This window comes from Drosophila simulans, chromosome 3R (assembly GCF_016746395.2).
Source record: "Drosophila simulans strain w501 chromosome 3R, Prin_Dsim_3.1, whole genome shotgun sequence".
NCBI lineage: Eukaryota > Metazoa > Arthropoda > Insecta > Diptera > Drosophilidae > Drosophila > Drosophila simulans.
In genome coordinates, this window is record NC_052523.2 from 20,226,215 (window position 1) to 20,246,013 (window position 19,799).

At 42.3% G+C, this 19,799-nt stretch overlaps 1 protein-coding gene across 5 annotated transcripts in view; it reads right to left on the minus strand.

Annotated features, from left to right (window-relative positions):
• Positions 1 to 3,349: 3,349 nt before the first annotated feature.
• LOC6729325 (phosphofurin acidic cluster sorting protein 2) overlaps positions 3,350 to 19,799 on the minus strand; it is a 35,112-nt gene continuing 18,662 nt past the window's right edge. For 3 of the 5 annotated variants that reach the window (XM_039295587.1, XM_044923389.1, XM_002104606.4), the window contains 9 exons: positions 19,525 to 19,772; positions 10,553 to 10,860; positions 8,326 to 8,674; positions 7,262 to 7,387; positions 5,033 to 5,633; positions 4,477 to 4,960; positions 3,857 to 4,412; positions 3,679 to 3,795; positions 3,350 to 3,617 (listed from right to left, as the gene is read on the minus strand). In XM_039295587.1, coding sequence (XP_039151521.1) covers positions 3,487 to 3,617; positions 3,679 to 3,795; positions 3,857 to 4,412; positions 4,477 to 4,960; positions 5,033 to 5,633; positions 7,262 to 7,387; positions 8,326 to 8,674; positions 10,553 to 10,860; positions 19,525 to 19,772 — 2,920 coding nt within the window. In that variant the 3' untranslated portion in view covers positions 3,350 to 3,486. Of the gene's footprint in view, positions 3,618 to 3,678; positions 3,796 to 3,856; positions 4,413 to 4,476; positions 4,961 to 5,032; positions 5,634 to 7,261; positions 7,388 to 8,325; positions 8,675 to 10,552; positions 10,861 to 11,200; positions 11,482 to 19,524; positions 19,773 to 19,799 lie in introns of those variants that run through there. The other 2 variants (XM_016174828.3, XM_016174829.3) reach the window with 2 other exon arrangements.

Consider the following 19,799-nt stretch of genomic DNA (forward strand, 5'->3'; position numbering starts at 1 on the left):
AATTCAAACAGTTCTTCAGTCATTCAGATTCACGGAATTGCGGACGCCTCCGAAAAAGCATATGCTGCAGTAGTCTATGCTAAAGTAGGACCTCATGTTAATATAATAGCTAGCAAAAGTAGAGTCAACCCTATAAAAAATAGGAAGACAATTCCCAAACTCGAGCTGTGTGCAGCTCACCTGCTTAGTGAATTAATCCAAAGACTAAAAGGATCAATTGACAATATAATGGAGATCTATGCTTGGAGTGATTCCACGATTACCTTAGCATGGATTAACAGTGGTCAAAGTAAGATCAAATTTATAAAAAGAAGAACGGATGACATTCGGAAATTAAAAAATACTGAATGGAATCATGTTAAGTCAGAGGATAATCCAGCAGATTTAGCATCCAGGGGAGTGGATTCTAACCAGTTGATCAACTGTGATTTTTGGTGGAAAGGTCCGAAATGGCTAGCAGACCCAAAAGAACTTTGGCCTCGGCAGCAGTCTGTAGAAGAACCTGTCTTAATAAATACGGTATTAAATGACAAAATAGATGATCCTATTTACGAATTAATAGAAAGGTATTCCAGTATAGAAAAACTTATACGTATAATAGCATACATAAATAGATTCGTGCAGATGAAAACAAGAAATAAAGCCTATTCATCAATTATTTCAGTAAAGGAGATAAGAATAGCGGAAACAGTTGTTATTAAGAAACAACAAGAATACCAGTTTAGGCAAGAGATAAAGTGCCTTAAAATCAAAAAGGAAATCAAGACAAATAATAAAATATTGTCATTGAATCCATTTTTGGACAAGGATGGGGTTCTAAGAGTTGGAGGAAGATTGCAAAATTCCAATGCAGAATTTAATGTTAAACATCCAATCATTTTAGAAAAATGCCACCTAACAAGCTTATTAATAAAAAATGCTCATAAGGAAACATTGCATGGAGGGATAAACCTAATGCGAAACTATATCCAAAGAAAGTATTGGATTTTCGGGTTGAAAAATTCGTTAAAAAAGTATTTAAGAGAATGTGTAACGTGTGCAAGGTATAAACAAAATACAGCTCAGCAAATAATGGGTAACTTGCCAAAATATAGAGTGACGATGACATTCCCGTTTCTTAATACTGGAATAGATTACGCAGGTCCTTATTATGTTAAATGTTCAAAAAATCGTGGCCAAAAAACATTTAAAGGATACGTTGCTGTATTCGTTTGCATGGCCACCAAAGCCATACACTTAGAAATGGTAAGCGATCTAACTTCAGACGCATTTTTAGCAGCACTCAGAAGATTTATTGCTAGACGGGGAAAATGTTCCAATATCTATTCAGACAACGGAACAAATTTTGTAGGAGCTGCAAGAAAATTAGATCAAGAGTTATTTAATGCAATACAAGAAAATATAACAATTGCAGCGCAGCTTGAAAAGGACAGGATTGATTGGCATTTTATTCCCCCGGCAGGACCTCACTTCGGAGGTATTTGGGAAGCTGGAGTTAAGTCAATGAAATACCATTTAAAGCGTATAATCGGCGACACTATTTTGACTTACGAAGAAATGTCAACTCTTTTATGTCAAATAGAAGCATGCTTAAATTCAAGGCCATTATACACTATAGTTAGTGAGAAGGACCAACAAGAAGTTTTAACACCAGGTCATTTTTTAATTGGAAGACCACCTTTAGAAATAGTCGAACCAATGGAAGATGAAAAAATCGGAAATTTGGATAGGTGGAGACTTATCCAAAAAATGAAGAAAGATTTCTGGGTTAAGTGGAAAAGTGAATATTTGCATACGCTCCAGCAAAGGAATAAATGGAAAAAGGAAATTCCTAATATAGAAGAAGGGCAAATAGTTTTATTAAAGGATGAGAATTGTCATCCTGCAAGATGGCCTTTAGGAAAGGTGGAAAAGGTGCATAAGGGGAATGATGATAAGGTCCGAGTGGCTAAAGTAAAGATGCAGGAAGGATATATCACTAGACCCATTACTAAAATTTGTCCCTTGGAAGGAATAAAGTCTGTTGACAAAAATGAGGCTGACCAAGAGCCAAAAAGACGAACTAGAGCGACATCGGGAATGTCCAAGATCGGAATCATTATGGCAATGTAGTTGGTTGTTTAAGGTTCCTGCGAATTCAAAAGTCCGTCTGCAATGTACTGGCTCTCAAATTGAATTGTTTGATTTGCCTCAGCAAGGAGTTTTAAGCATTGCGCCATATTGTACGGCAAGAACCGACGATAAAATTCTAGTTGCCCACCATAACATTCAGTCCGAAAGTGAAGAATTATTATCAACACCTTATATAGGAGAAGTTAGTGAAGTGCCGAAGATTATTTGGGATCCGCTGAAACTATCAATATTAAATCATACTGAGGAATTTGAACGATTGAATAATGAAATTAAATTTATGAAAGAGAACCATCAAAAATTGAAAGATTTACATTTCCATCATATTTCCGGACATGCTGGATTAATTATTGCTTTAATACTAATGATAGTATTAATAATATATTTCATACGGAAATGTGCTGTGCAACAAAGAATGCAAGCAATAACCTTTGCAGGTCCGTTGCCAGTACTATAAATATCAATAGTAAATAAACAATAAAATAATATAACAAATAAAAATATACAGTCCACTATATCGTTGTTTAATAGAAAATGTACTTCTACATAGAAAAAGCAAAATGTTTAAAATAAGTTAATTGAGTACAAATTGTTGAATTAAAAATAATATAAACCATAATTGTAATCCAATAAAATTAAAAGCCAGAAAAACTAGGCCCATTGAAATCTTAGTTGCAAAATAAATGAACATATATCAAATAAATACAGTCCACTACTGTTATAAATGCAACTAATATACTAATGTACATCTCAGCTTTGCTGGCCCTTTGGCAGAATGTTCACACATGAACACGAATATATTTAAAGACTTACAATTTTGGGCTCCGTTCATATCTTATGTAAATGAATCGAGAGCGATAAATTATATTTAGGATTTTGTTATCTAAGGCGACATGGGTGCATTGCTCAAAAACATGTGCACACCACATGAGTCAGTCACTTGAGATCGTTCCCCGCCTCCTAAAATAGTCCCTTAGTGGGAGACCACAGATAAGGTCCTCGCCGCTCAAGATAGGCAGATGTGCCCGAGCGTGGGACCTCGATAAGGCGGGGACTATTTACTTAGGCCTCTGCGTAGGCCATTTACTTTAAGATGCGATTCTCATGTCACCTATTTAAACCGAAGATATTTCCAAATAAAATCAGTTTCTTACAAAAACTCAACGAGTAAAGTCTTCTTATTTGGGATTTTACACTAGTTATAAATAAATTATCATTCTTTTCAGTTTTATAATATTTATTGCCGCGCAAGTGACTGGCTCCCTTGCTCCGAGCACATTTCAGTTTTTGTGTCCGTATATCTGTGTTGTTTGTGGGAGTTGGGAGTGTCCCGTGTGAGGTCGGGGGTTAAAATGACTAGGATAATTCAGCACAGGACATGGGAGTGCAGCCGATGAGCGCAATCGGAAAGTTCTTGACGTGCGTTTGCCATTGCGACGATACTTGGAAGAACTTGACTCCCGTCCACTCGGTGCCATCAATGTACACTGCCAAAGTTAAGGGAAAATTAGTCAAACACTTCACTGAGTAAAAAGTGGATGTTCTTACCTCGCAGTGGCACTGGATGCGATTGTTTCGGTGAGCAAATCAAACGGGCCACGCCCTCCACACATTGCTCCTTCTCGAGATCACGCTCCTTATCCTTCTTTTTGCCCAAGCGCATAACTGAAAGGGTAGGACAGTGGGTTTAGGATAATCTTTTGAACACGAGTTAGGAAGGACTCACTTTGCTTCTGCTTCTTTTCCTTGGTGGCGAAACTAACAGTCAGTCCATTGAACATATCACCCAATTGCTGTGCATGCTGTGGCAGACGCCACACCTGCAGGTTCCTAAACGTACTCTTAATGCTATTCTTGCCGCCAGCGTCGCTACCCTTGGACAAGCCACCCTTAGACTCCTTGGCGTGACCTTCGCCCGGCCTCACCAGGGGCCAATAGTCAACTTGCAGTTCCACTGCTTCGGCCGCCGCAAGAGCTCCACTGAAAGTCTGCTGCTGCACCGACGATGGCGTACTAAGCGATTCACTGGTATTTCTCTCCCGATGAGAAGATGCGGATGACGGTGGCGTTTGCAGAGGCGGTGAGATGCGTCCCAAGCTCTGCTGCTGGGGCGGCGAGCCAGACACAACGCCATGCACATTCGGCGAGCTCTGGCTGCCTATGGGGATGGCTGAGCTTGAAGCGGATCCAGAACCCAGTCCACTGCCGACCGCATTGGAGCCAGCTGCAATTTCTTCAAGATCCAGCGAGGCCTGGGCGTCCAGATACCCAATGCGAACATCCTGTATATTAGGAACAATAGTGTGTTATGGCTTATGAAACCATTTTCTTCGACTATATACTTACACTAACAAACGGCACAAATATTTGGCAGGAGTCCTCGTCCTTGTAGTTAACCATAGCTTCGGCAATGGGTATCTGCGTGCAGGGTCCTGCCGCCAGCAGGTATCGCTGAATACGCTGCACCAATTCTGCGATGTCCGACTTGGCAACACCGGCCGCATCCGCGAGGTTGGTTGTCAGCGCGGTGGCATTCACTGTGGTCACCGCACTGACCGCTGCCGCTGTGGCTGCCGCCCGTTCGCACAGCTGCGTCCAGTTGTCCGAACCGAACATCACCGCGTACGCCTGATCCATCTGGCTGAGATGGCGGGCCACGCTGCCGCAGCTGCCGCCGACGGGCACCAGGTAGAAGCGCAGGTGATTCAGCCAATCTGGAGGGCGCACTCCCATCAGTTCGACGTAGTGTCGCAGAGTGGCTCCCTGCAGCCAATCTCCTCCAATCAGCAGCACCTTCACCGTGTGCGGTGGCTTGGCGTTGGAGTTACAACTAAACGTGGGCGAGGAAATGCATTAAAATTGCATATTTGCATTAAAATTGCATTCGAAAGCAAACACTTACTACTTCTGGATCTTGGCCATGAGCGCCTGCAGCACCGCCTTGACCTCGGCAGTGTTCTGCGGCACGAAGGCCGGCTTGAAGGAGTTGGCAAAGAGCGTGACCAGTTTGGCCAGCAGCGCACTGCCGCCTAACGCCTCCGGCGGGCTAATGATGGTCACCACCTCCGGAATGGCGCTGTCCTCGCCGGCGAACACGCGACTCAGTTGGTCGAGCAGCAGCTTGCGTGGCTCCACGTTGGTGGGCGACAGGCAAGTCTCCAGCACGGATCTTGGCTCGGCACTCAGGCTCAGGGTGTGCTTCCTCTTGCCGCCTCCCGATGCGCTAATGGCACTGACACTGTTGCCACCACTTCCTGTGTTTGCCGGAGTATTGCTGGAAGTTCGGAACAATCGTGAACGCTTCTCCGTCTGAGCGGGCGTTATTACGCTCCCGCTACCCATGCTGGCGGCCACTGAGCTCACTGGGGTCAACTGCTGCTGCTGCATCTGCTGCAGGCGCAGGTAGTCCTTGTCCCTGGGCGGACTGTTTTGCGGATCGGAATTCTGGCCATCCGTATAGCCAGCGTTGCCCTCATTGCCGGAGCTGTCATTACCCCCGCGATCTGTGGTGAGCACAAAAGAGATAAGGAAATGGGTTAGACCACGTATTTGGGTGTCTGGATTAATCTAACGCAGGAGCTATCATAATGGTAATGTCTGTGGAAAATTGATATAGACGAAAGCCCATTTCTATTCTTATTCAAACATGAAGTGTTCTTTTAAGGCTTCCTCTCATTTTTCCAAAGACACGGCCATTAGGATGACCCCGGTTGGAGGAAGGGGTCTAGTGAGTGACGGTGTGAAACTGGGGGCACAAGACATGCGGAGACCAAACAAGACGAGTAAAAACAGAATCGTGAGACAGAATGGCGGCCACAAATAGTAGGTCCCGAAATAGAACGCCCCTGCGAACAGTTACCCAGTCCAAGGAGCGCCGTGTAAATAAATAATAAAAAGAACGGACCGAAAATATAATTAAAGCTTTCTTTATTTTATGACCATGAATGGGAGGGAGGTGGGCTAAAGGTGGGGCGGCAAAGTAGCCATATTTCTGTGAGGCACAAATTTCCGGCTCGTCGTGCTTGAATTTTCAAAGCCATGCGCCGATTAATCAAAAAACGCACGACACGTAAATAAAATGAAAGTGAAAGAAATGAAAGGGGGTGGCGGTGAAAGGGGAAAAACTGGGGGAGCAAACAAATCCAAGACTTTAACACGTGGTAGGGGCGATACTGGCGGCATAGGGCCGTGATTAAGGGTGTTGTTTTCAAGGGTCTGACGTCTATGTCGGAGCTAATTGGAAAACCGCTTCAAGTGCGTCGAAGGTTCAATTGTCATGCCACAGACTCACACACAATCTCACACATGTTGAGAACGTGGACTCCGTTCTTTTTTTTTTGTGGGGTTGGTTGGGTGGCAAAAAGGGCGGGGGAGTTTTATTTTAAGACCCCACAAACATGCACCTCAACTATGTATAACGAAAACAAACGATCAATGGATTTGACGCACAAATCAAAGATTCCCCCTAATCCCACTCCAATTTCGAGCATGCAAAGGTGCGGAGCGGTGTGGTGCAACAACAACTAGGATACGAGCAAGGCATACATTTACATTTCCAGTGTACTTGTGGCAGTGTGTGTATGGCTGTGTAGCTGTATGCGTGTGTGGGCTGTGCGTGAGTGTGGAGCAAGGCAAGGAATTTGGGTAAACGCCTCCTTTAAATATTAAAAACCTGTAATCCTATAAACTGCGCATTATATATTCTTGTTATTTTGTTAAGAAAACAGCACAAGAGCTTCTTTGTTTCGTTTTCTCGATTTATAGATTGGGAAAATCCGAAAAAAGGGTGCAATCTCACGAAATATTGTATCTATGAGAATAACTTGGTAATACAGTAACTTTTAATATCTCCAGGATGGCGTTAACCCTCAAAAACAAGGAAATAGCTAAGATTTTCTGGATGGAAAATGTATCTGATTGGGTGGGCATTGGCTGGCAGTATTTATACACAAAACTGGACACGGATTGCAGTATGCTATACATATTCAGTGTCCATAGGATACACACAACTGTTTGTGGTCTCATTTTTTTGGGGAGTTATGGTGTGTAAGATTTCTATAATTTTGATTGGGGGGTATTCTTTTCTGTATTTTGTTTTTATTTTTTAGATTTTGCTGTAATGTACACAGACCTGGTGTTGTTGCCGAATTGTTATTGTTTGTTAAATGAATGCATTTTTGGTTTTTGTTATTTTCAAGATTGTAAGATGAATTGGTCAATTGGTCGCTCTTATCCGATGATCGGCGCTCAGAGTTGCCTGCAAGAGAGATTTGTTCAAGCCATGCAAAATGTATCTTATGTTTGTTTGTTGTTTGTTTGGAGTTGTTGTTCAAGTATATAATACTTAAGTAGTATAGTTAAGCTAAGCATTTGGATCGAAAATACTCGACTTACATCTATATTGAACACAATTGAAAGTTAATTCGGCAAAGCTACGAAAAAAGTCACTGGTTGCGCTCTTGTTTTTCCCGGAAAATGTGCAATGCCGCGCCCACTTTTGCTCGGTGGGCGGTGGTGTTCGTAATGGTCAACAAAACAATTAACTGTCTGTGTTTCCCAATGCCACGCCTCCATTTTCCAGGAAAAACAATTTGTCCCTTTTCAACTGTGTGTCTGTGTGCGTGTCGGTATGCTGTGTTGTGTATGCGTTTCGGTGTGTAAGTGAGATTCCTGTCCGCAAGTTTTCTTTATTTTTCGTGTTTTTTAACCTTGACCTAAACTGTTGACAATGGAAAATCGCAGAGCAGCGGACAGACAGCAGCAACAAAATTGTACAAAAATAAAACCGGCTCTTGAAAACAGAGTTTACATAATACATTTTACACATTTCCGGAAAATTTCCAAATATGCGTGTGTTTATATTATTTCTACTCACTTGAGTTTACTTAAAAGCAATTTTACATTACGTATTAAGTCTGATATAAACTAATCAACATTATAAATATTTTTATGATTTATTAAGCTTGAATTTAAGTCAGAATTGAGTGTGTATCAGTATTAGGCTAAATAGTAACGTAATGAAAACGCAACGCAACGCAACGTAACGCCCACAAACTCAACGCAACGCAACGCATTAGAAAGCCAAACAAAATTGATAGAACAAAAGTCGTTTAGTCAAACTCCAGTTAATAGCACATCAATAAGAATGCAAAATCAAATCAGCCCGCCGTTAAAAGTCATCCGCCCCGTACTCACCAGCGTTTCCGGTTCCGGGTCCAGAGCCACCGCCCACCAATTGGCTCAGATCTCCGCCATTTCCGGTGATGCTGTCGTGCAGCATAATCCGCGAGTTGGTGAAGAAGGGACGCAGCGATGGCTTCGGCGTGGAGCCCACCGATATGCTGTCCATGTCCGGTCCGGAGTCGTCGCCCTCGCAGCAGGACAGCGACTCCAGCTCCTGGAAGAGTGCATCCAGGTCGCGTTCTCCGCGCAGCGCCGCCGTGCCCCGATGACCGGACTCGCCCTCCAGCTCCTCGCTCACCTTGAACCGCTTCAAAAGTGCCACGATCTTCTGCTTGAAGTTTCGCTGCTGCAGCGAGATCGTCTAAATGAAGGAAAAAGCATAAAAATGATTATTAATCTTTGCTTTTATTGCTTCAATTTTGTAACTATTAAAGGAAAAAGCTAAAAAATATTAAACTGCATCAGTAGTTGCACACTAGAAGCTACAAGATCTTGATCGTAAGGAAACAAGATCTTTCATTAAGTTGAAAATATTGTTTTCTCTGCTCTTGCCTTTCGCCCATTAATACCCCTTAATTGCCTCTGGATCAATCTAGAGTTGCTTATGGGTCATTAAACGAAATCTCAAGGACTGCGACAGCGTTGACGACTTGGGGAGCTGTTAAAATTTATGCATCGTTCTTTTTTAATTGCCCAGCGCTCATCGGTTTCTTTTTGTTTGTTTTATTTTTTTTTTTTACGTTTTTTGTGCTACGGCCTGTCATTAGTCGACTTTTTGTCTACGCCAGGCATTCAAAATGATCCTGCGATAAAAAGCCATGACAATAAAAGCCGCAGGCTAATTTTACACCTGTGCTACGGACGTCGGCCAGGTGCGTAGATAAAAAGGGGCGCAGAGAGGGGATGGGCGGGCAGCAGGACGAGGCAAAAGTCCATAATTGGCCCAAACAGCTGAGCCGAGTGAGCCAAAGCCAAATGCTGTTTAAATATTTAAGCGGCAGCTTAAGAAAATTGTCTTTGTTGTGATTGGTACAAATGCTTTTAAGGGGAAAAAGGCATAAATAAAGCATGGAATTTCTAAATATGCTGTTTGGGGAAAATAATCCCCATTCATTTCATATTTCAAGTGAATAACATCGCCTTTTTCTTAGCAAGAAACCCTTTCTATCTTGCCCAACTTGGATATATTCTTATGCGGAAATCCACGACCCCGATATATAGCCCTGGGATATAGTCATAGGTTCGAAAGTATGCCACCGGGCGAATCTAAGCAAATTGAGTCGAGTGAGCGACACGCCAAGGCCGCCGCCCCAACAATTGTCAACTATTTGCCACAGAAATTCTTGGCCACCCCGTTTGGGGCATGCCTTTCCCCGAACTTAAGTATCTGTGCAAATGTATGTATATGCACTCTATATTCTTCTATACATACTATGGGGATAACATTTTTGATACATATTTCATTTGATTTGGCCGCCGGTTTGGTAGAGGTAGAGGGTCTTTGTTTTGGGTCGGCTTTTTGTATCTTATATCTGTGCCTGCGGATCTGGGTTAGCAGCAAGGAACTGACAATATTTCGCAATTGGCAAATGCCGCAGCAAGAATGAGGAGGTAGCAACAAGGTACTAACAATGTTAGACAAGGCTAAGCATAGTTTCGATGACTAGAATGGGTTAAATGTGAATAATATGGAAATGCCTTATAGATTAGCTTATGCTAATTTCTGGGAAATTCCTAAAAAGGCATGGCTAGAAGGAACTAGAACAAGGTAATCCTAAGATATATCTCACTGAATCTAGTTAAATATTCGATCATCCAACGCTTTATTTACATGGTTTTAGTTTAGTCAAATTTAGTGAATATTTAAATCACCTATTATCTATTTTGCATTCTTTACCATCTGATTAAAAGGTTCAAAAAAGAAGAACGTTTCTGTTTTTGCGTTTCTAGCTTTTTAGTGAATGGGTTCTACCCCTTTTCATACGCTATATGTGCGAATGTGTGCTTGTAATCTATATAGATAGCCACTAAGTGATATTTATTCACTTTGCATAATGAATTTTAGAGCCCCCCAAATAGAAGACCTCCGCCTGCTGACGTGTTGCCACGCAATTATATCGAGCGGTAATGAAAATACTTTTGGGTAAGAGACAATTTTTGTGCTTTTTTTTTTTGGGTGCCACGCGGAACAGCTGGGCGGGATTACACGATATGATACGATGTGATTGAATTGACTCACCCGGCTAAACTTGGCCCGTGACGAGCTCTTGTCCTTCATCTCGAACTCGCTATCGCTATCGACGACGACGCCGGGATGATGGTGCTGGATGCTGCCGGGATGGTGACCCACTAAGGCGCAGTCCTCGATTCCGGAGCGCTGCAGCTTGTTGCGATACTTGCGCATATCATGCTTGGCCGGATGGTTGTAGTCCCTCGGATCCTTGGGATCGTAGCCCCGGATCAGGCCCAGTTCGTTGGCCTCGTCGTTGAATTCGCCCGAACTGAACTCGGCCTCCTCGTCCTCGTCGGAGTACTCAGCAACGCGATCTGCGGAGCAAGATTAACATATATGTACATTTATATATATTTTTTGGATAAGTAATGGTTAGCTGGTAAACTCGTATCGCTGGATAAAACTGAGATAAACGCTCAGCGGCAGCTGGCTTTTGCGTTTCAGTTTATGAACCGTTAAGAAATCTATTTGGATTTTAATTATGCACAAACACACTTTCGTCTTATTTATATGGATGTATTCATACACTTATATTTTTCGAAAACAATTCGAATTCATGGTATTTAAACAGTTGTAAACCAAATATTTATATATATTTGTTTTCCTTTCAACAAATGTATTATTTATTTAAACATTTTTTTTTTTAATAATCACCTTTTCACAGTTAAGTGCGTTTCTCATCAATTTTAAGATTTAATCAACGGTGTATTTTTGTTGGTTTTTTTTTTCTTTTTTGTAAATAAATCACAGATAGCACGGTTGACTGTCTTTTTTTAACTGTTGCTGTTGTTTTGGTTTTGAGGTTTCAACTACACCCGATTTATCTGTTCATCTGCCGTATTATTGTTGTTATTATTTCGCTTTCTTTCGCCGCCTCTTTCTCCTCCTCGAGTGCCGAGTGTGTGAACCGTCGAGCGTTTGTCAGTGAAATGAATGAATTGCTCGCAGCTCCGCACGTTTTGTGCACTTGCGATGTGTGAAAGAGAGAGAGCGCGGCAGAGTGGGGCCAGTGGGAGCGAAGAGGGAGAGTGGGGTGCAGTGCCGCCCACTTGGCTTGTTTCTGGCTAAATATAGCTGGCTGTACTGCTATATAGGAGCCACCGATGAAAACCTATAACCAATCCTATACCTAGTACACGCCCTCAAAAGGAACTTTGCTGTTTTCGAATATAAATTATATATGAAATGGTATTTGAAGAATTTCACAAGCAAACAATAAGTACCTTTATAATCTAGCTATTTTTACACTGATATTCAGTCAGCACTGGTAGGATAAGAGTGGGAGAGAGCGGCGCCTACAACAAAAGCAACACCTGCGAGCAAAGAGAGATGAGCTACTCGCGCACCGAGAGAAATTACTCAAATCAATATGAGCAATTGGGGGGCAGACGAACGTGCGCCTCGATATATATTCCATTATATCTGAACATACACGCCGACACACGTGGACTTAGATATATATATATGGGTCGCTGTTCGATATTACTAAACAAGTGTCAAAAGCTCACTGCATGGGAAATGCTCATTAAAGCTATTTTTACGGCCCGACTCGGGCAATTGAACTGAAAGTTTAGGTAGGAAGTGGGTGTTAAGTGGATATAAAAAGGGGTGAGGTACCTCCCAAATGGGTATAATAAAGGGGCAGCGCGATGCCACCCTCTCAATCAGTTCATTGATTATATATCCGAATGCATACGGCATACATATACATAAGTGCTCTAAAGACATAGTGTGAAATTTGATTTTAATTGAAAAATATACACAAGTTTGTATTGAGAAACTCGAAGACGGTGCATAAATTACATAAATTGAGCTTAGAGGGTATCTGGAGCTTGAAACTCCTCGATTTACACATGCGTTCCTGTTGATCTAGAACTAAAGAGCATGTTTTTTGATCGTGCGAACTGGTTTATTAAGAATATATAGAGAGCTTTTCTTCACACACTCGCTCATATCGGACAATTACATTGTTTGCGATAAGATTTGTGTCATCGCCTTCTGATGTCACTTGTTGCACTCCGATTCCCATTCCCATACCGTTGCCACTTCATTTTCGAAAACTGGCTACCACTTCCACTCCCGTTTTCAGTCCATTTCAATTACGATTCTCATCTGTTTTTATACCCAGCACTGCATATAATCTAAGGGTATGCGGTACTCAGATACTTCTATATTCGTATATATAAACTATTGCACTTCAATTTGATATAAATAATTTGAAGATACCAACGCTTATCAGTTTTATTTCTTGGTAATCGATAAAATGAGCTCAACACTCTTGTTTTTAAAATTAAATCAGTTTTATTAGTCAAGCCCATATATGTTTGTTTGTATGTATGAAACCTTATCTAACGATATACCATTTACTATGCTTGGATATTATCAAAAAGGTGGAGTAAGGTTTCCTAATCAACCTATCCTAGGATGTATTCATTTACCTAAGCCCATTAACAAATTATCTGTGTTGCAACTTCATTGCGTTTATTAGCACTGGAAAATTAAGGGGTATTAAATACTCGATCTTCTTCACCATAACCCCGCCACTAGACTTGTTTGTTTATTTTCTCGCATGTTGTGCTGTCGTTATCATTTAGCCAAAGCTATTCACCGGCCGGTTTCTGTAGCCGGTTGTCTGCGCGAGAATCGTGAGAGTGGGAGGAAAAGTGGGTGTCAGTGGGTGCTACGTCTCCGGTTGGCTCCTATCTGGGTATCTATCGCGTGCTGGGCGGTGCTAGTGGATGAGCTATAGCTTCCCGTCCGACTGTGTGTGTTTGTGTGGGTGCGGAGCAAACTCCGGTTAAGTGTAACTTTTGACAGCCTCAAAGCCGTTAAGTGATAAGTACGTAAGAATGATTAAAAAGCGGGCACAGTAAGGTAAACGAAGAATGAGGCGGGGATGTAGTGCTTGGGAAAAACTGCTGGCACTGGATGATTAATTGGGCCAGAGCAGAAGCTGCATACCAGCTTATTGACTATTATTCCCCATTTGCCGCCTTAGCGTGTTGGTTAAAGTGAAGAAAGGAAAAAAAAAGGAGAAAAGAGAGCAGAATATGTAAGTTTCCTACTTGAGGGGAATTATTTTGTTTGTCTTCGTTGTTGCAATTACGCAGACAAGTTAATGACTTCTCTGCCTGGCATTGTTTTCCTGTTTTCCATTCTTTTCAGTATCTATTCCTTTATAATTGCATGCAATTCTTAAACACTTTAATGACCTTTTCCCTGTCTGGGGACTTTGTCTGCGCTTCCAGGAAGGCGAAACGCATTCAGCACAAGCACACTTTGGTCCAAGGAATTTCCACGAAAAGTGTTTTCCACATGGGAGCTGGGCAAAGCAAATAAACGAAGGCTAAAAGAGCGAGCGAGCGAGATAGATACTACACCATAATGGCAGACAAAGTGTTGCCGAAAGCTATGAAAGATGTGTCATGGGCAAAACCCCTACATTCAGACTCATTCCTTGCCACCAACAAACACCTCATCCCATTTGGATTCCCATTTCCACCTCGCCACAAACGCACATTCATCCCACGCTCTGTTGGTGCCACGCTGCGTATGAGTAATGAAAAGCGTATTGAAAAGCGACGAGCGACATTGATTTAGTATCTGTACATCCATGCGGGAGCTCGGATAAGCCGCAATAACAGCGAGGAGAAACCTAATTTGCCGACTTTTAGCTACTTCGTTTTAGTAGCTATTATTTTCCATAAAATAACATACAACCATTAGCAATGTTTAGCAATGTTACAGCTGCCATAAAATAATCTCTTACATTTTTACAATGTTCTACACAACCAATGATTTTTCCAAACATTAGATACAGCTGTGTTCAAAAAAATAGCAGTGCTTGGGACCTGCGAGTTTAAGTTAAAAAATTCCTATGATTTACAATTTTAATGGTCAAATTTTTTTTATAATATCGTTAAGTATTTAATTTCAAACAATTATGTTGTTTCACTTTTATTTCTTTAATAGTTTCGAAAATATAGATTAAAACAACATAATAGGCAGAAATTCAGGTGTTCACTAAAATAGCAGTGCTATGAAAAAATAGTACAAAAAAATCAACTTGACTTAGAACGAACTTAGTTTTTCTTTTTAATGTGTTAATTAGGGCCTAATACTTGGTTGGATAGCCTTTGTTAGCCAGCACAGCCTTACACCCACGCGACATGGAGTCCACCAGGTCCTGGCAACGTTTGAGGGGTATTTTTGACCATGCATCCTGCACAACTTGCCAAATCTGAGCCTTAGACGTCGGGGATTTCTTCGACACATATTGTTCAATGTCCCCCCACAGGTTTTCAATCGGGCTTAAATCGGAAGATGATGCTGGCCACGGCATTACATCTATTCTATTTTGGGTGAACCTATTCTTAGCCGATTTGCTTCTGCGTTTCGTATCATTATCCTGTTGGAATGTCTATTTTAAGGGCATATTATATTCAGAATATGACAGTAAGACATCACTAAGAATATTTGCATATGCGTTTTGGTCTCTAATACCATAAATCATATGGTATGGACTCATACCATTGTAAAAAAAAACAAGCCCATACCAGGATTTTAGGTCCACCATGATGGGAAGTCATCAGTGGGTGTTTTGGGTGGTACTCCATGTTTGGAGGTCATCAGATATACTGTAGTGAACCAGTTCCACCAAATAGCACTATTTTTGACCCATCAATCCAAAGGATATTACGCCATTTGGAGACTGGCCAGATTAGGTAGGTTTTAGGGAAGCTTAACCTTGCCTTAATATGCCTAGGGCTAAGTAGGGGATCCTTTTGTGGACTCCTCTCACATAAATTTTGATTCAGTAGTCATCTCTGAATAATAACGTCGCTTATTTTCAAGTTTAGCTCAGACTTTATGTCCCCAAAGGATGCAAAAGGATAGACTTTGCTGAAACGAACTATGCGCCGATCCTCTATATCTGTGGTTTTAAGTATGGTACCACGGTTTTCGGGCTTCCATTCATATTTAATGGCATTGGATACCATTTTGGCAGAACATTCAAGGGTTTTTTGAATGTCCTTATATGTTTTTTCTTCCTTTCTAAGCTTAAAAATTAACATTCTTTTCTCCTGGGAGCAGTGGTGTCCTCTACCCACTAAAATAAAATTTTTTAAATTTTTTTTTAATTTATTGCCCTTTAAAATATACGAATTAACTTAACCAAACTCACTTTTTAGAAAATATTTATCATTTCGAGACTTTACAATGGACAAAACCAGAGACTGCTATTCTTATGAACAGCCTAAAAGTGGTGAATTTGCTCAAGAATGTAAATAAAAAAAGGGTAACATGAAAAACTGACGGGATTTTCTTTTTTTCTATATCTATATATTCCATTTTACAAAAATAAGTGGAAAAAAAAGTGGATTCCAAAAAGGGACGTGGAGAAATACATTTGTGTTTCTTAGTTTCCATCGCACTGCTATTTTTTTGAACACAGCTGTAGGTCAGCTGAAATATTAAAATAATAAATGTGTTATTGCAAAAACACAATACACCCTTGAACCAAGCATCCAAGTGCCGGGTAAACAAGCCAAGAGGAATAGCAAAACTGGCACAGAAAGGCAATACATTGGTTTGACCTTGGCCAGCACACGAATCTTGTCATTAGCTGACAGCCAATGGGGCAGCCAAGTGGGTGGAGGTGGGTGGTTTGGAGGTCGGAGGCTGAAAAGATGATAACCAGAAAGGGGAAAAGCAGCAACAGCAGCAGCAGCAGCAGCGTGGAAGTGAACAATGTGGATACTCTCGACATAATTTACGCATTTCGCCATTAACCACTCAATGGTTGGGGTGCGCAAAAAGCAGTATGTTTGGTGCGGTGTGGGGTAGACGGGCGGTAGAACACTATATACATATAAGGGTGGCTGTACGGTCATTAGAGGCGCAATACAGCCTCCCTATCACCCATTCCATACCATTCCATTCCCTCCCCTCGTGCCATGACACTTCTGCACAGCGTTTATCTCTGGCACTCAAGGACAAATGACTTAATTCCTGTCGTTGTGGCAACAGCACAGGGGGAAAAAAAAAAGAGAAAAGCTGTCGGAGCTGTCATCAACAGGAGCTTCATAAGAACGAGAATACGCTGAAGACGGGGAGGTTCAGCAGGATGTGGGCGTGGCATTATCCTCTACATAAATTATAAGCCCTTAATCGAAGGGAATAGGCGGCACACAGATGATGGGCCAGGAATCACAAGTTTTTTGATTGATTCGCCTTCGGCCTTGCGACTTATTTATGGACTTCATTAGGCAAACATCCAAGGGCGACGAATTAAGATGACCAGCCAACAAGAAGTGATTAAAAACGCAAATATAGCACATTTTAGAAATGATTAAATATCGCTCACCAATGGTAAACGAAGCTGTTTAGTTGATACCACGAGTGTTATTGCCATGAAAAATTAATGAGCCGAACACTCCGATTAAAACACTCATAAAACATTTATGAGTACTTAACCAGCAGAACATATATATATATATATATATATACATATTCCTTACAGTCCTCTGAATTTTTCGTAAACTAGGGTACTGTGCTACCAACTTACACAGGGCTCTTGTTTTTCGGTTTGCAGGCAGGCCCACAGTTTAAGCCCGTTATGGCCATGGAATATTCATCATGCCAACACCCCGCTCAAAAGTCCACCCAGAAAACAAGTTCCGCTGCTCTTGCTGCTCGCTGAAGGAGCGTCCGTCCGACAGCTAATGGTGCCTGGCTCGGCATGGCACCTGCGGGCATGGATGCGAACGGGTGCGGGACTGTCAGTGGTTGCTAGTGGGTGGGTGGTTCTGACTGGACGAGGCGGAGGGTGGGTAGTAGTCGGTGGGCGGAACGGGTCGAGGTGCGCCGGTCGGGGCATATTCAACAAGCAGCGAACAGCCCTGCGGCAATCAGGCCCCACACCCAACCCACACCGAAAAAATATATATATATACCATTAGTTCCATATTGTCAACAGAATGGTTGCAAATTGGTTTATTTACTTGAGTGAATCAAGGTGCAACAGATATAAAGAAGATATCCTATGAAATTAAAGTTTGAAAAATTGTAATACGGAATCATTTTATAACTAATTTTCGCCCAGTGCACATGTTTGGCGTTTTTCCACCGCTGAACGCTATCCGCTACCAAAAACAAGAACCGAGTGCCATCAACAGCGTTTTTGGAGGCCGGACCGCATAAAGAGAAAATCAATACACCAAATTGAGGTTGAGGCAAAAAGGTTTTCCTCGCATTGCCCAATGCTCTCTGTTCTGCTTTTGAATTCCATTTTTGCAAATTAGAAAGCGAGACCCAGAGCTGTCTGTACCCAACCCCCCACCAACCCCTACCCCCTTTTGGCCATAACTAAGTTCATTTAGCTCGGGTTCAAGTTCTGACCCTCAGTGTATATGGGTCTGACTGTCACTGCCAAACGAAGTGAACGGATTGAACGCGCGCACGGGAGCCAAATTCTCGAACCTTGGCCCCGTGCCAAGTGGCCAGCGAGTAGCGAACTTCTGATGGCCACCAGTCGAGTCGTTCATCGTACATTGGCCACGAGTAGGGATTCCCCAGCCAATCCTCTGCAGCGTCAAATGAACAGTGACAACGGCATGATTAATGGCAAATGGAGTTGATTTACAGTTCTCAGTTTGGAAGGGAAAGTAAGTTGGGGTTGTGAATATATCCTATTCTAGTTCGATTTTTAAAGCAAAGTACTTGAATCTACAAATTGAAAGGGTGAGTAAAGAAGTTGTTTAGCCAAGTAATTAACTTAACTATGTGGTATAGAAAACACTTTAACAAACTAATGATACCCTTTTTCATAGGGAATATTTATGTAATGCTTTTGGTTTGGCATCCCCCATGTCAGCAATTAGTTTGCCATTAGAAGCTGCAAAAGTTTGAACCGGAAAATCACGTTGCAAAGATTCAATTTTGCATGTCATACATATTTCATCAGCCCGGCCTGGTTAGAGGTGAGCTTGGAGGTTTGACCTTTACCTTTACCTTGGCCCTGACCGAGTGACGTGAGAACACTGCAAAATCCCTCTATACCATCATGCCTGCCATCCACCCGAAGAAGGGCTCAACAGCTTAACTACTTTCACAGGAGCACTCGGTGCCCTTTTGGAACTCATCTCAAATGGCCACTCCTTGTAGACCCTTTTCTTCCCTTCGCCTTCGCCATCCCCTTCTCCTTCCCCTTCCTCTTTTATTTTTGTAGGGCCACCAGATGTTGCCGATGGGAAACCGCATGGTAAATGAGTTTTCCACTCGCTCAACGCTATTTTCATAATTGAATTTCCTCTCGACGGAGCTCGCTCTTTTCGGTTCGCACGCCATTCTCTTGTCAAACAGAAATAGCTGAAAAATAATTTCAATTAGATTGCCATGGATGAGGCTTCTGTTGTTGCCATGTGGGGGCCTACTATTCGCAGCCATGGGGAAATTCATGGCATAAATTCTGAAATGCGTGCGCTGACGTCACTCGTGGGCACCTCGTAGTGCTCCTCCTACAACGCCCATCTCGCCCTCGTCCCCCTTGAATTGTTTCACAAGCAATTACCATAAACATCAGCTCAAATTGGGAGCATCATCTGATCTCGGGACAGCCACTCATCCGTCATGGAGTGCTTGCTGGAGCAGTCGGTGCGCTCCAATCTCCTGCCACCTCCACATCCTCCCCACTTGGGTCATTAATTGCCCAGTTTGCGTCATTAGCACTTCTCTAATCTGGACTGGTCCTGCGACTCGTGGGTCCATTTATTTGTGTTTTATGGATTTACCAATAAATTCTTTAGCACAGTCCGTTTCAGGGAATGCTCATCAGTGTGAATGTGCCCATCAAGCATGTGACATTAGTCATGGGACAGTAAATCGAAAAGTATGAACTTTGCATAGTCAAATGAACTTGGGATATCTGCTCAACCGAATTCAGTTTCCCAACCAACTTAGACTATTTTCAAACTCACCTGCCAGCAGGACGCTGTTGTTGTTCTTATTGTCATGGTCAACTGGAATGGAAGAAACGCGCTCTGCTCGCAGACAGGCAACCACGGTGCCCGGTCGGCCATTCTTCCCGGAAGCGGTGAGCTCGATGATCATGTCCATCGATTTCTGGAGCACCGCGTCCATGCGAATGATGCCCTCGGCCAGCGTTTTATAGCCCAAAATGGTGCGTGATTTGTATTTTTTGCGGCGTTGCAGCAAAATAACCAGTCTGCGGATGACAAGGAGAATATATAAG